Source organism: Seriola lalandi, unplaced genomic scaffold (assembly GCF_002814215.2).
Source record: "Seriola lalandi dorsalis isolate HSWRI2012SDOR001 ecotype SW California unplaced genomic scaffold, Sedor1 jcf7180002054575, whole genome shotgun sequence".
NCBI lineage: Eukaryota > Metazoa > Chordata > Actinopteri > Carangiformes > Carangidae > Seriola > Seriola lalandi.
In genome coordinates, this window is record NW_019525128.1 from 726816 (window position 1) to 739258 (window position 12443).

At 40.6% G+C, this 12443-nt stretch overlaps 1 protein-coding gene and 2 non-coding genes across 3 annotated transcripts in view; all 3 read right to left on the minus strand.

The window, feature by feature from the left end:
- Window positions 1–672: 672 nt before the first annotated feature.
- trnat-agu (transfer RNA threonine (anticodon AGU)) lies at window positions 673–746 on the minus strand. Its single transcript has one exon. It is a non-coding gene; the product is annotated as a tRNA-Thr (tRNA).
- A 180-nt stretch (window positions 747–926) lies between these two features.
- trnat-ugu (transfer RNA threonine (anticodon UGU)) lies at window positions 927–1000 on the minus strand. The gene has a single exon. It is a non-coding gene; the product is annotated as a tRNA-Thr (tRNA).
- A 7453-nt stretch (window positions 1001–8453) lies between these two features.
- col4a3 (collagen, type IV, alpha 3) overlaps window positions 8454–12443 on the minus strand; it is a 61373-nt gene continuing 57383 nt past the window's right edge. The window contains exons 51-52 of the mRNA XM_023417501.2: window positions 11963–12135; window positions 8454–11129 (exon numbers count right to left, since the gene is read on the minus strand). Coding sequence (XP_023273269.1) covers window positions 11048–11129; window positions 11963–12135 — 255 coding nt within the window. The 3' untranslated portion in view covers window positions 8454–11047. The remainder of the gene's footprint in view (window positions 11130–11962; window positions 12136–12443) is intronic.

Here is a 12443-nt window from a genome sequence, read left to right on the forward strand (position 1 = left end):
ATGATGGAGGGATGTGACATTGTTTTATATCAGAGTCTTTTATATCAAGACATTTCTCAAAACCAGAATATGACCAGGGTGACTTTTGAACACTGGAAATAAATCATGTACTCATCCCGGCAGTAGCCCCCGTGGCACTCAAAATTTCCCTGGAATTTTCTAGTTGAGTCTTAAAATGAGCCACATGTGCTTCGTTTGTGCTTATGGACCATTGATGGATGTCCACTTGATTAATGCTGTCACTTTCTTTTTCCATATGTGTGTGCACTCAGTGGAGCGGACTCCATCAAGCTGTCTAGCATGACGATTTTCTCCAGCTTCTCACTGAGTACTGTCACTGATGGTTTCATGATTATGAAAATGATGTGAATCAGGTGCTATGGGCTTCACAGTCACCACATCTCAACCCAGTTGAACACCTATGGGAGATTTTGGAGCAAAGTGTTAGACGGCGCTCTCCACCACTGTCATCAAAACACCAAATGAGGGAATATCTTTAGGACAAATGGTGTTCATCACTCCATTAGAGTTCAGAGACCTGGAGAAGCAATGACAAGGAGCTGAGATGATGTTCTGGCAGCATGTGGTGGAAAAACATCTCACTAAGAGACTCTATGTTGGTTTTTCCTCTTTTGTTTAGAGAGAATGTGTGTAGGAAGTTCACTGATAATTAGGCACTGCTGGGATTTGAACCCAGGATCTCCTGTTTACTAGACAGGCGCTTTAACCAACTAAGCCACAGCACCTGTTTATAGAAGCACAGACCAGTGACGATTTCACTGTCCAGTCACGTCTTCACACTGATTTCATATGCCTCTAAAATTTACCTTTAAGAACAACTTAAGACCCTTGTAGATCTTGTTTTGCTGACTTCCAGTTGTTTATATGCAAGACAAATAACAGGTCAAGGAAATTCTGTGCTAATCAGGCACTGCTGGGATTTGAACCCAGGCTCTCCTGTTTACAAGACAGGTGCTTTAACCAACTAAGCCACAGTGCCTGGTGTTTTTGTTTTTGTTTTTTTTGTTAGTTTTTTTTGCAGCAGACACTATTGAAAGGTTCATCAAGGGATCCACCAGGACCACCATTACCCCTTTTATAATGCATGGTAGCAGCTCAACTCTACTCAACGCTACTCAACTTCTTTGATTTTCCATTGGCCAAAAGTTGTTGATACTCACACTGGCCATATTTTCTTCATCCTCTGCCAAGCATGTAGAGCACCACATCGCCACCACAAGGCAACCAGTTTATGCTTGGGCTCGGCTCCTCAACCCAGGCAAGCTCGCCATCGGCAAGGCAGAGTTTGAGAACATGGAGCGCCTTGGGATCATTTGCCGTTCTGACAGTTCATGGGCTTTGCCTCTTCACACTGCCCCAAAACCTGGTGGAGGGTGGCGCCCATGGGGTGATTGCCGCCAACTGAATGACATCACTACGCCGGACCGCTACCCAGTGGAGTTCCTGCGCATACAGTTTGGTCCTAATGGTCTTAACGCTACAAAGACGTTCCAGCTCCTCATGGACTTGGTGCAGCGAGACATGACTTTTCAACGTCGTCAATCTCAATGAAATCCTTGTCGCCAGCTCCTCCAAAGCAGAAGACCTATCCAATCTCCAGACTTTTTTTGAAGGGCTTAGTCAGCATGGGCTTATCATCAATCCAGCCAAGTGCCAGTTTGGGCTGACCATCATTGACTTTCTTGGACACAGAGTCACCAAAGATGGGGGCGGTTTCCCTCCCAGTGATGTTGGATGCCATTTCAAGCTTTCCACGCCCACCCTCAGTCAAGTCCCTACAGGAGTTCCTCAGCATGGTAAACTTTGACTGCTTTATTCCCCAGGCTGTCCCCATGTGACCCCTCTTTGAGGCCCTTAAGGGAAGGGCCCCCAAACACATGGTGGACTGGTCCAAGAAGAAGGACAAGGCATTTGTGAACACTAAGGCTGCTCTGGCGACTGCAACAATGCTGGCGCACCCATCGCTCATGGTTCCAATCTCCAAAAACACAGACGTTCTGGACTATGCTGTCAGTGCAGTGCACGAGCAGTGGGTGAATGGAGCCTGGCAGCCACTTGCTATCTTCAGCCATCATTACGCCCCAGTGAACGGAAGTACAGCACCTTCGATAGGGAGGCCATCATTCTCCCCCCTGAGTTTAATGAAACGAGCAGTCTGCTCCTTGCTCCGTAAAATGAAACGGAATGTTTCAGTAAGTTTTGCCTCATGGCTCACACCACCAACAAAAACAGCTTAGGCAGCAATAAAACCCAGTTCATTTAAGGCCCTTTGTTTTTTAACAGTTGTACCGTTAGCTGTTCAACTGAGGTGAAACCGATACTCACGTTTAAAAGTGTATTTCTCTGGCTCTCTGTCGGTGTTGTTTGCTGCTATTTTTTTCATTACCAGCACACAATGAATCCTGGGGAAGGATGGGCTATGAAGGATCCACCTGTTGGAGCATTCGTTGCCGGGAAAAGGGCGACACATATATCAGCCTCATATGAAGGAGCCTTTGAAATGGGACAGCTTAGTTGTGCCGCTGTGACGTAATTGGTCTTCAAATGCATTCTCTGAAGGATGCGGCCCCTGAATTGGGACACAGCTTAGTCCCACAACTGGACTGGTACTGGACTGTTGCTAAGCAACACATAAACATTTTTCTGACCTACACAGTGCACACTAGCTTGCTACTTTGTCTACACTTTACCTGAGTTATGCGCTGAAGTATCCAGGCTTCTTCCTTCAACCCCTGATGACCATAAATCATTTAATTCAAATGTTATTTTCTGGAAATATTTTCATCTTTGCAAAGTTTGTTACAATCTAAGACAGATAACAACCGTTAATGTAACGCTAATTAATTGTTAATAGAACACCTGTAAAGCGGAATGATACATGTAGTTAAAAGTCCCAGTGCTGTTGTACTCTATGTCAGGAATGCCTCTAAAATTACTTGGTCGGAACTAACTGTTGTATAATCTTAGTCTTAGTCTCTTCTTGCCTTTTTTTATGTCATGTAAAACACTAATAGTTGAAAGGTGCTGTGCTAATAAATTAATAACTGTCACACTGGGTGTGGAGTAAACCACACGACCAAACCAAATTACTTTTCTGTAGCTGGACACTTACACAATTATTACTATACAACAAACATAAACAGCACAAACACATTAAAGGTCTCCTGTAGTTCATGACCAGCAGCTCTGTGCAGAATGTGTTCTCCCTGCTGTGCTGTTTCTGTTGTTACTACATTTACTGAAGTAAAAGATCATAATGTCCTAGGTCACGTGATAGTTGAAGAGGGCCATGGGATACAGCTGAAAGCTACAGGAAAAGCTAAGAAGGAGGATGTTAGAATATTTATCAGAGAAACTGAACTAATTATCTGGCCACAGCACCAGAGCTTTGCAAACACTGCCTCTGTGACCTCTGACCTCCCACTGAAGACTGTGAAGTTAACCTGTTGACCTGAGTCTGAGGACTGGGGACAGGCTGATTTAAATGTCACAGGTTTTTTTATGATAATGAAAGTATTTTCATACAGTCTACATGACAGCAAATGGAGCTTAACTCATCTCAGATCAGCTGCAAGAGTCTTACACTACACTGCACTAATCCAGACCACCACTAGAGAGCACTGTCAGATAAATATAACATCCACATGTTGATTTAATTAGTGGACCATGGACATATGAACTAACTGGGCTCAGACTCAAAGATAGAGCCCATGAGAACTGCTCAGCCCATAGACGTTACACTGAGACTTCACACATATAAAAATATAAGCATTAAACCAAATAATTCATAATAGAGTAATAATTTACTGTTTTAGGTACGTTGTCTCTGAGGAGAAGTGATTTTTGCTCCTGTATATCCCAAATATCTATGGATGAACGCTAATTTTAGGTAGTTTCTAACTTTAGCCTTAATTTAAAGTTTAGCAAACTAAAGTTAGCTAGCTGATGACGCCAGTCATTTCATGAACAATATCAAATGTCATATATGATCTAATGTTAGCAAACACTGGGGCTCAGTCATGAGCAGTGAGACAATGGAGGATTAGCTGTTGTAGAGATACGGTTTGACATCAATATTCTATAATAGACAACCCCTTTGTTTTCAATCAGGAATTCAGGAGGGGTCATTGAACATAACAAAATCCATGTGTGTTGGAAAGTAATTAAATACATTTACTCCTAGTGCTGTGCTTAAGTACAATTATGAGGTACTTGTACTTTACTTGAGTATCTTTATTTTATGCTACTTTCTGTATAAAGTACTTCCACTCCACTACATTTCTTTGACAGCTACAGTTAAACAAGTGAAATACTGTGAGGACTGCACCACTTTTGCCCTGGAGAAAAAGTTGACACCCCTGATTGTCACTGTATAATTGGTACTTTGACAGACAGTGTCATTTTTCATGGGGAGGACAGACTCATGTTACAGTTATAATTCATGAAAATACATTTTTCAGCTCAAACAAAAAGCACACACAGACAACTCACCTACGCACAGTAAAACAAACCAACAAATATTAGAAAGAGTTAAATGCACCAGGATCTCTAACAGTGGCTGGTCCACAGCTGACAACAACATCCAACAGCACAAAGCCTCATGTTAAAAACAACCACAAGTTAAAACTGCAAGTGCATCAATCTACAAACTGAGCAGTGTGATGTCCTCTGGACTGAAAGCAAACTTCATTCTGTTTGTTTTACATACAGCTGATCTGAAACAGCAGCTAACACTATGGACAGATGACAGATCCCATGTCCTGTCCTTGCGCTCAGACCTGCTGTTTGGTACGTTTGATGTATTTATTGATATTTCATGAAATGGGGTTGTATCTTTTTACTAACTTGTAACTGCATGTTTAACATTTTATTATGATTATTGTGTTTTATTTATGTCTCACTGCTGCTCTGCATGTGTCACAGAGCAGATCAGCTGTGTTTTGTTGCTTGGACAGTGGTAATTGTTACTCTGTCTGTATAAACATGTTAAATTGTTGACAGTGAAGTTTCTCCTGGAGGGGACAATGAAAATATTTTGATATTAGTAATAATCAGTGTTATTGATTTCCAGTCTGTGAGTTCAGTTGATTAATCTGTGATTCTGAGCTGTGGAGATAAAACTGACACAACTTCATCCTCATCGTCATCTTTGTCTTCTCCGGATGCTAATAAACAACACATTAGCCGGTTGCCATGGTAACACATTAACAGCAGGCAGCCGTCACTAAGGAGCTGCTGGTATGAACACACACACACACACACTCAAGGGCGTGATGGGAAAGTGATGACATCACTTTCCCCCCTGTGATGAGTACAGTTTTTCTTTGCACACTGAGTCACTGAGTGAAGTCACAACATGAAAATGACTGGAAAATGAAATTAAATGTAATTAACAATCACGATCAAAGACAAATGACACCCTGACTGATGAGGTTCATTAACTTTAGAGTTTAGTTTACCTGTGAAGAGAAGATGGATCTTTAACTTTCATTTCACAAGTAAAAATATTATGATTGTATTGTGGTTTCTCCCATTGAGGAACATTAACTACAAACATTATTCTATATATACTCTTTTAGTGTTTTATTTACTAATGTGTATATATAGCCCAAGGGGATAAATAAAGTATCTATCTATCTATCTATCTATCTATCTATCTATCTATCTATCTATCTATCTATACATTAGTATATAAAACACATATATGTATGTGTTTGTGTGTGTGTGTGGGTGTGTCTGTATACACACACACATATATATATATATACACATATATCAGTGGCGGCTGCTGGTCTTATAATGAGGGGAAGCTCATTTTCGGCCTACATCATAAAATGTGTCCGTTTATTTAAATGTAAATTCGCAGAGTGACAGAAGAGAGTCGCCAACACAAAGCTAGTCGTTTTTAACAAAGACAAAGTCGCTGAGGATCAGTAACGTCTCCAGATCAACTCCGAACAACGGAATGAAAAACTTGAAAATGATGAGATGTCAATCAAAAAGGGACTCAGCCTCAGACAGATCATCCAATCATCATGCAGAAGCCGAGCGTCCGGGCCAGCCCACTGCCCCATTGACCCCCAGAGACGCTGAGCGTCCGATGGGCCGGACAAAGCCCAGCATTTATCCAATGACCGTCTAGTTTCGCTGCAGTGGAACAACCCACTCTCTGCTTCCCCATTGAAGTCAGGAGACGCTCTGCGTCTACACTGTGTAAAGCTCTGTGGCGCTGCGGGGATGAATGAGAAGAAGTCGTGTCGGTTACCTGTGATAAGTAGCTGATTCTGAACAAAAGATGAACGTGTTCTAGCGCATATTTAGTCAATGAAATGTTCACACAACAACACATATTTGACCACTTATTTTGTTGACATTTTAGGGGAAGCTGAGCTTCCCTTGCAGTCTTAGAGCAATCGCCACTGATACATACATCCCAAGGGGATAAATAAAGCGTATATCTATCTATCTATCTGTCTATCTATCTATCTATCTATCTATCTATCTATCTATCTATCTATCTATCTATCTGTCAATCCAAAATGTTAATAAACTTCAAATCTGAATATTTAAGACAGTAAAAGCGAGTTTTTGGCTTTCTTTGGGGAATATCCATTTGTGCACAATTATTGGGCAGCTATTAGTCTGCAGAATTATTATGCAACTAAATGAAAAACAAAAATTTTCCCATCTCACTTGTTTATTTTCATCTGTTAAAGTGAGAATAACAAACAAACAACTCCAAATTTACAAATAAACATTTCTGACATTTCCAAAAAAGAATTCAGTGAGCAATATAGCCACCCTTCTTTTCAATAACAGTCATAAGCCTTCCCTCCATGGAGTCTGTCAGTTTCTTGATCTGTTGACGATCAATTTTTTGTGCAGCAGCAGCCACAGCCTCCAGACGCTGTTCAGAGAAATGCATCGTCTTTCCTCACTGTAAATCTCCCGTTTAAGAAGGGCCCACAAGTTCTCAATAGGGTTTAGGTCAGGGGAGGAAGGGAGCCTTGTCATTATGCTTTCATCTTTAAGGCCTTTGCTGGGTGGCCACGCAGTGGAGTATTTGGATGCATGCGATGGAGCATTGTCCTGCATATAAATCATGGCCAAGACGCAGACCTTTTCCTGTACCACTGCTTGCAGAAAGTGTCTTCTAAAAACTGGCAGTAGGTTTGGGAGTTGATTTTAGGTCCATCTTCAACCCGAAAAGGTCCAACTAGCTCATCCTTAATAATACCAGCCCATACCAGTACCCCACCTCCACCTTGCTGGCGTCTGATTGGAAGTGGAGCTCTGTGCTGTTACTGATCCAGCCACGGGCCCCGTCCATCTGGTCCATCAAGAGTCGCTCTCATCTCATCAGTCCATAAAACCTTTGAAAAATCTGTCTTCAGATATTCCTTGGCCCAGTCTTGACGTTTCAACTTATGTGTCTTGCTTAATGGTGGTCGGATTTCAGCCGTCCTTATCTTGGCCATGTCTCTGAGCACTGAACACCTTGTACTTCTGGACACTCCAGGCAGGTTGCAGTCCTGGAATATGACAGCATTGGAGGATAATGGGTTCCTGGCGGCTTCACGATTGATTCTTCTCAGATCTTGAGCAGTTAATTTGCGTCTTTTTTTCTCAACACGTTTTTTGCGACCTGATTGACTATTTGCAACAAAACGTTTGATGGTTTGGTGATCACGCAAAATACTCACGAGTATAGCTGCCACTTCTGATGTTGACGCTCATGATGCTCGCACATCAGAAGATGTTGGCCTTGCTGTTTGCAAACCAGTAAAAAACATCAGAAAAAGAACTATGCAAAGTAGAATCACAACACATCTTTCAGTTAGCAACTGTAACGAAACCAGAGGTGGAGCTTGAACCATTGTTTAAATTGTAAAATATTTACTCAAATTGTTTTTTTTCTTGGCTTTTGAAAGTCTGTCTGTGAATCTGTAGGAAACACTAATGTGGCAGTCACTTGGGGCTGGGGATGGAGCTCATTAAAGCTCATTTAGAAAAAGGAGAAATCTGTGTGACCTGAACTTGAAGCTGACTGTGAAGTGTGAACCTGCACAACACTGATGCAAATTTTGTAACTGAAACACAGTTAGACGGAAGAAGATGGCAGTGGCTAATCCTGTTTAAAGTTCCTCTCATGTTTAAAACTAAAAATCTAATTAAAACTCCTCTCCTATGATTCATATTTAGTTGAACCTGGTTTTCACAAAAACTAGGTCTGAAGCTCTTACTCTTACTCCCTGATTGAGTAATGTGGCTCAGGCCCTGTGCCATGCCTACACCTGCTTGCTCCAGGTGGACAGGTGAAAGGGTCATTCTAAGTTGATTATACACTAATGAAAACATAATTATGAATGTAATAAATCCTCCACACTGGTCCTTTAATGAACTTTTTGAGGAGGACTCAACAGAAACCGATCTAACTTCTGTAAAACACATTTTATTAAACTCAACAAGAATCATTTTCACAAACAGATAAAGGTTATCATTACTATTTCAGAAAATGCAACAATAACAGCACAAGAGTATGTACATCTGAAAACAACAAGCGTCTAAACCTTTAATTTGATTTGAACATGTGATCAGACTCTGTAAACACTTCGTACATCTATAATCTCTATTAGATTATTGTTTGATAAAGAATCAATCAGCCAAAGGTCACTTTATGACAGAAGACAACAAGTCCAAGCATGCATTGCTATGAGAACCATCCAATCAGAGAGCTTCAGATTCTGTTGCTGTGCAGAAAAGAACAAAGTCTTAATCATGTATTTCTGGGTTTTTCTTATTCACTTAAAGTTTCCTTGGAGCTCCACCAAGTGGTCGTCGAGGAAGTGCAGCTGAGCAGGCTGCTGATTGGTTACAGTCTTCTTCTCTGTGTTCCACCTCTGTCCTCTCCTGGCAAAAGGAGGTACTGTAGCTCCAGTAATAGTAGTTGTACTAGTGGTACTAACAGTGGTGACAGTAGTTCAGAGCGGTAGTAGAGGCTGTAACTATTAGTAGATACTGGTCACGGTAGCAGTAGTATAAACAGAGGGAGCACTTACCAGTGTATTAATAGTAAAAGTACTTAAGTAGTAGTAGTAGCAGTAGTACTTAGTAGTACCAGTGCTTACAATAGTAGAAGCAGCAGAAGCAGAAGAAGTAGCAGTAGTACTACGAGGTTAGAACTATTAGTAGATAATGATAGTAGTTGTAGAAGTAGCACTTACTGTAGTATTAGCAATAACATTACTTACAGTATAATAGTGGCAGTAGTAGTAGTAGTACCAGTAGTAGTACTTGTACATTGTCAGATTTTGATTTATATAAAAACTCAGGGTATGTATAAAGTATTATACACAAAATACTACTGTACTGTAGCAATAGTAGTAGTAGTAGCAGTAGTAGCAGCAGCAGTAGTAGTAGTAGTGGTAGCTATGATCACAGTGGTAGTACACATAGTACTACACTACACTCATTAGTAGGGGTGATCCCAGTCTTATTACTCCTGCAAGAGGAATGGTAGTAGAAGCAGGACAACTACTACTATTAATACTACTGCTACTGGTAGTGCTAATAGTATTACTACATTATGGTAGTAAGTAAGCTGTTATATTTACTCAGGTGCTGTAGTGAAGTATCTGTGCTTGTTACTACAGTACACTGATGTGTCAGCTGGAGTTATCATGTACTATGAAGTATAAAGATTTACATTCAGACATGTTCTGCAGTTCAATCTGACCTCCCAGTATCTAAACACTCATTTATTAACATTTCCATAGTTTTTGTGTGAAAGGAACAAATGTTCAGCATAAGTGCTTTTCCTTTGACAGTAAATTTTACTGCTGGTAGTTTGTTAGTTTTGTTGTTCTCAGTGCAAGAAATTTAAAGTAGAAGTGTGTTTGACATTAAGGCAGAGTCACTGACCGAAACAATCTTTGTCCATCAGTAACAGCAGTAGTGAGAGTTATACAAGTATTTGCAGTAGTAGTAATAGTAGTAATAGTAGCAGCTGTGTACTCACACCAGCAATGACTGAGTGCAACACACTCTGAGGTGTCTGGACACAAAACAACACTGGGTTAACTAATGAACTATTGATCACAGATTAAGAGTTAAACTGTTGATCAGAACTTTGCTTGAATCTGAAATGGATATTTTATCTTTGCTAATATATTAATTCTATTATTTTTTTCAGTTTTATTTCTGTTGTTTTGTTTCTTTGTTTTCATTTGTGATAAAAACAATTAAGTACACTCGGCTTTCCTGGACATTTCCAATGAGGAATCAGACATCATGACTTCAGGTCTCATATTCAGGTTGTGTTGGACATTAAACTCAGAACAAAAAGTCAGAAAATAGCTGCTTCTTTTATAAAAAGTCAAAGGTACAAGAAGCTCGTGGACATAAAAACTGAAAGAGAGAAGTCAAGTATGACTCCCAAGGTGCACTTAACCAACAAACATCCAACTACGGAGCTCATACCACGCTGATGTGATATCGTTTAAACTGTAGTTACGAGCAGCCGAGTGGTAAAAACTTGGCTGCAGCTTTCTGAGTTGGTGAATTTCTGTCTCCCACTTGGTGAAAATCAGTGCAAATTATACCCAAATAAAGTCCAATGTTAACACTAATACGGTCCATTCATTTTACAGGAGCTGGTTTCATATGGTACCAAACTGCTACAAGTAGATAACACAACAAAAGAACCTGACTTAGGCTTGTTGTGTGCTGACGTTGCAATCTGATTGCATTAAACACGAAATTCATTCAGTTTCTGATTCTGGGTTGTTTTGTTGGCAAATTAAACAATGATGAACAAATATAAAACAGCAGAAGGCGAAGACATCTATTCTTTGATTGGTCCGTTCTTCAACACTTAAAGTTGTCCTGTGGCCAACACGTTGACTCCGTGCCGGTGTGAGTACACAGGGCAGAGTAGCACTGTTGTCAGTAGTATTAATGTCAGTAGTGTTAGCAGCAGTATTTACAGTGGTAGTATCAGTAGTATCAGTAGCAGCTCTGATGCTGTTCACAGCCTCTTCATGCAGACTTGACAGCGGCTGATCAGACTGCCTGGAAAATCTCCGTTGTCAGTCTGAGGCTTCGGTTTACTGTGGGACGAGAGACATACACACACGTTATTACAGGAGAGAGAGACACTGCACAAATTGAAGTGAAGTAAGAGTTTCATAAAACAAGACTCAGACATAAGGTGAATGAATCTAAATGTGTCTTTGGTTCTTGGTTCAGCTGCTGGTTGATCAGTGGACACTGTCCCCAGTAGGTGTCTTAGAGGACTGCAGTTGGTTTATGTCTTGCTCCACATCAGTCTCAGAACCTGAGGCTCACATTTTCTTTAATTTTGATCATTTTTCTTTTGTTTTTTGTATTACTTTACTCCCTGAAGAAAAACTTCATCTCTTTGGTTATACTTGTATTGACAAATAAACCTGAACTTGAACATGATTCTGGAAAAACCAAAGATAAAACAGGAACAAAACCACAGAAACTTCAACTACATTACAACCACAGATCTTCTCTCAGTTAAATACTGACCCAGTGTCTGCAGAGCTGAGTCATGGCTCTAACTCAAATGAAACAAATACGAACAAAAGTGCTTGTATCTGAAGATTTGCTGTTACAGGTATAATATACCCGAAGACAGTGATAAAGATGTTTTGTGCCTGAAAGTGTAGATGGCACTGTTGTGTTCCTGAAGGTGTTACTTAGCTGAACAGTTTTAAAGGTTTTGCATAACGGAACATTATGATTAAGGTGCAGTGTGTAAATAATAGAGGCTTAAAGGTGTGTGTGTTCATACCTGAGCACACTGATGACACAGTTATCTACCTGAACAAGTTCCACACTTAAACATGTAAATAAAATATTGCATACCTGTTAAAGGTGTATTGTACCTGAACGTGTCATTAAAGGTGTATTGTACCTGAACATGTCACTGGGGTTGAGAGCAGCCAGCCAGTAGCTGTAGGAGTCGGTGTAGTAGTTGCAGGTTCCTCTGCCGTGACACTCAATGAAGGGAATCTTCCTGAAGTGTTCTAGACAGGATCCAGGTGAGGCCAGAGGCTGACCTGACCCCTCTGCCCCCACTCCTGTTTCCTAGACACCAAAAGCAACAACAGCAAGGGTCAAAGGACAAAGCAGAAACTCACACTACACTACCACAAACTCACAACAGATCTTGTATTTATACATGATCAATTGAATTGGAAAAGGATGGCGACCACTGTGTTAACCAAGTGATGAAACCAACTTCGTTGTGGGTTTAATGGACTACAAACACACATGTGATCAGGGTTAACACAGATGATGTCTCTTTAAAGGGTTTTTCTAAAAGTTAACAAGAGCTCTTTTGGTGTTGAAGCTTTAGTCTCTGGCAACAGTTTTGATTCACTGGACAAAGTCGT